At 38.1% G+C, this 1,410-nt stretch overlaps 1 protein-coding gene across 1 annotated transcript in view; it reads left to right on the top strand.

Annotated features, from left to right (window-relative positions):
• LOC128248060 (uncharacterized) overlaps positions 1–1,052 on the top strand; it is a 10,621-nt gene extending 9,569 nt beyond the window's left edge. The window contains exon 4 of the mRNA XM_052968450.1: positions 901–1,052. Coding sequence (XP_052824410.1) covers positions 901–1,052 — 152 coding nt within the window. The remainder of the gene's footprint in view (positions 1–900) is intronic.
• The last annotated feature ends 358 nt before the right edge of the window (positions 1,053–1,410 follow it).

Raw genomic sequence — 1,410 nt, 5'->3', positions numbered from 1 at the left:
TATATGCATGTTATTTGCCATAGCTTCATATTGCTTATGAAACATTAAGCAACATGGAGCTATGGCAAAGAACAAATCAAGTTTCGATTAGGGAGTAAATATTTAAGAAAAAGTGGAAGTGGATTGGTAGCACAATTAGAAAGGATCCACCGAATGCAGCGAAAAGTGCTTTACAGTGGAATCCAGATGGATATAGAAAGAGGGGTAGGCTTAAGAACTCGTGGCGTAGATCAACACAAAAGGAAGTAGAGAAAAGGGGACATTTATGGCAGAGTATAAGTACAGAAGCGAAAAATTATGCGACATGGAATTCAATTATAAGTGGCCTATACTCCGCGTTGGAGTGTTAAAGGCAAGAACATATATGCATGTGTGTGTCTGTGTTTGTCCTCTCAACATCGCTTGACAACCGATGCTGGCGTGTTTACGTCCCCGTAACTTAGCGGTTCGGCAAAACAGACCGATAGAATAAGTACTAGGCTTACAAAGAATAAGTAATGGGGTTGATTTGCTCGACTAAAGGCGCTGCTCCAGCATGGCCGCAGTCAAATGACTGAAACAAGTAAAAGAGTAATAAATTACGCTTAATAAAAAACTAGACAAGAAAAACTAACGGTGAATTGGCAAAATAGTTAGCAAGTCAAGCAAAATGCTTATCGGAATTTCTTCTGGTTTTCGAGTTTGACTTTAAACTCCACCGAGGTCGTCTTTGAATTTGATCCCTTCCAGTTCGATAAAACAAGTAACTCTGGTGCATTAGAGTCGATGTAATCAACTTACCCGATCTCCTGAAACTGCTGGCTTTTTGCAAAAGCTTTAAAACATTATAGTCCTAATTATGTCAAAGATAATTTTTTTAAATATTAATAATAAATAATTTTTTTTTTTTGTCAACAACAGATTGTCGGGACAATTATGGCAATTGTGTTACCCACGGTAAAACTTGGGCGAGCTTGGAAAATACAGAATGCTGGACTCGCACGTGCTCGATTACCGGAAGTAATAGCGTTCGAGTCATATCAAAATCAGGGGGACAGTGTTTTGACAGGTGAGTGTATATTTTGACTATCTAATTTAGCTTATATAATGTATTTCCTCCATATCACTGTTGAAGTGTCTTTGTAATACATGTTCTCTTCTGATCTACATCTAGCTCCAGTTAGTTCTCATTCAGACGTTGAAATATAAATGTAACCATTTCCGGTTAGCTTTTTCAACTGACAAACCAATGAAATCCTTTTATTATTTTTTATTTAAAAAGGTGTTTCGTTTCCAGCGAAGTCTATGACAGACTGTTTTCTGTTTCTTAAGTAGGACAGAATTAAAGTTGAAAACACACACACACGCGCACGCACACACGCACGCACACACGCATACACACACACACACACACACACACACACACACACA

The sequence above is a fragment of the Octopus bimaculoides genome, chromosome 6 (genome assembly GCF_001194135.2).
Source record: "Octopus bimaculoides isolate UCB-OBI-ISO-001 chromosome 6, ASM119413v2, whole genome shotgun sequence".
NCBI classification, from domain to species: Eukaryota; Metazoa; Mollusca; class Cephalopoda; order Octopoda; family Octopodidae; genus Octopus; species Octopus bimaculoides.
Note: the sequence above shows the minus strand (reverse complement) of the source record. Positions and strands in the feature narration are given on the sequence as shown.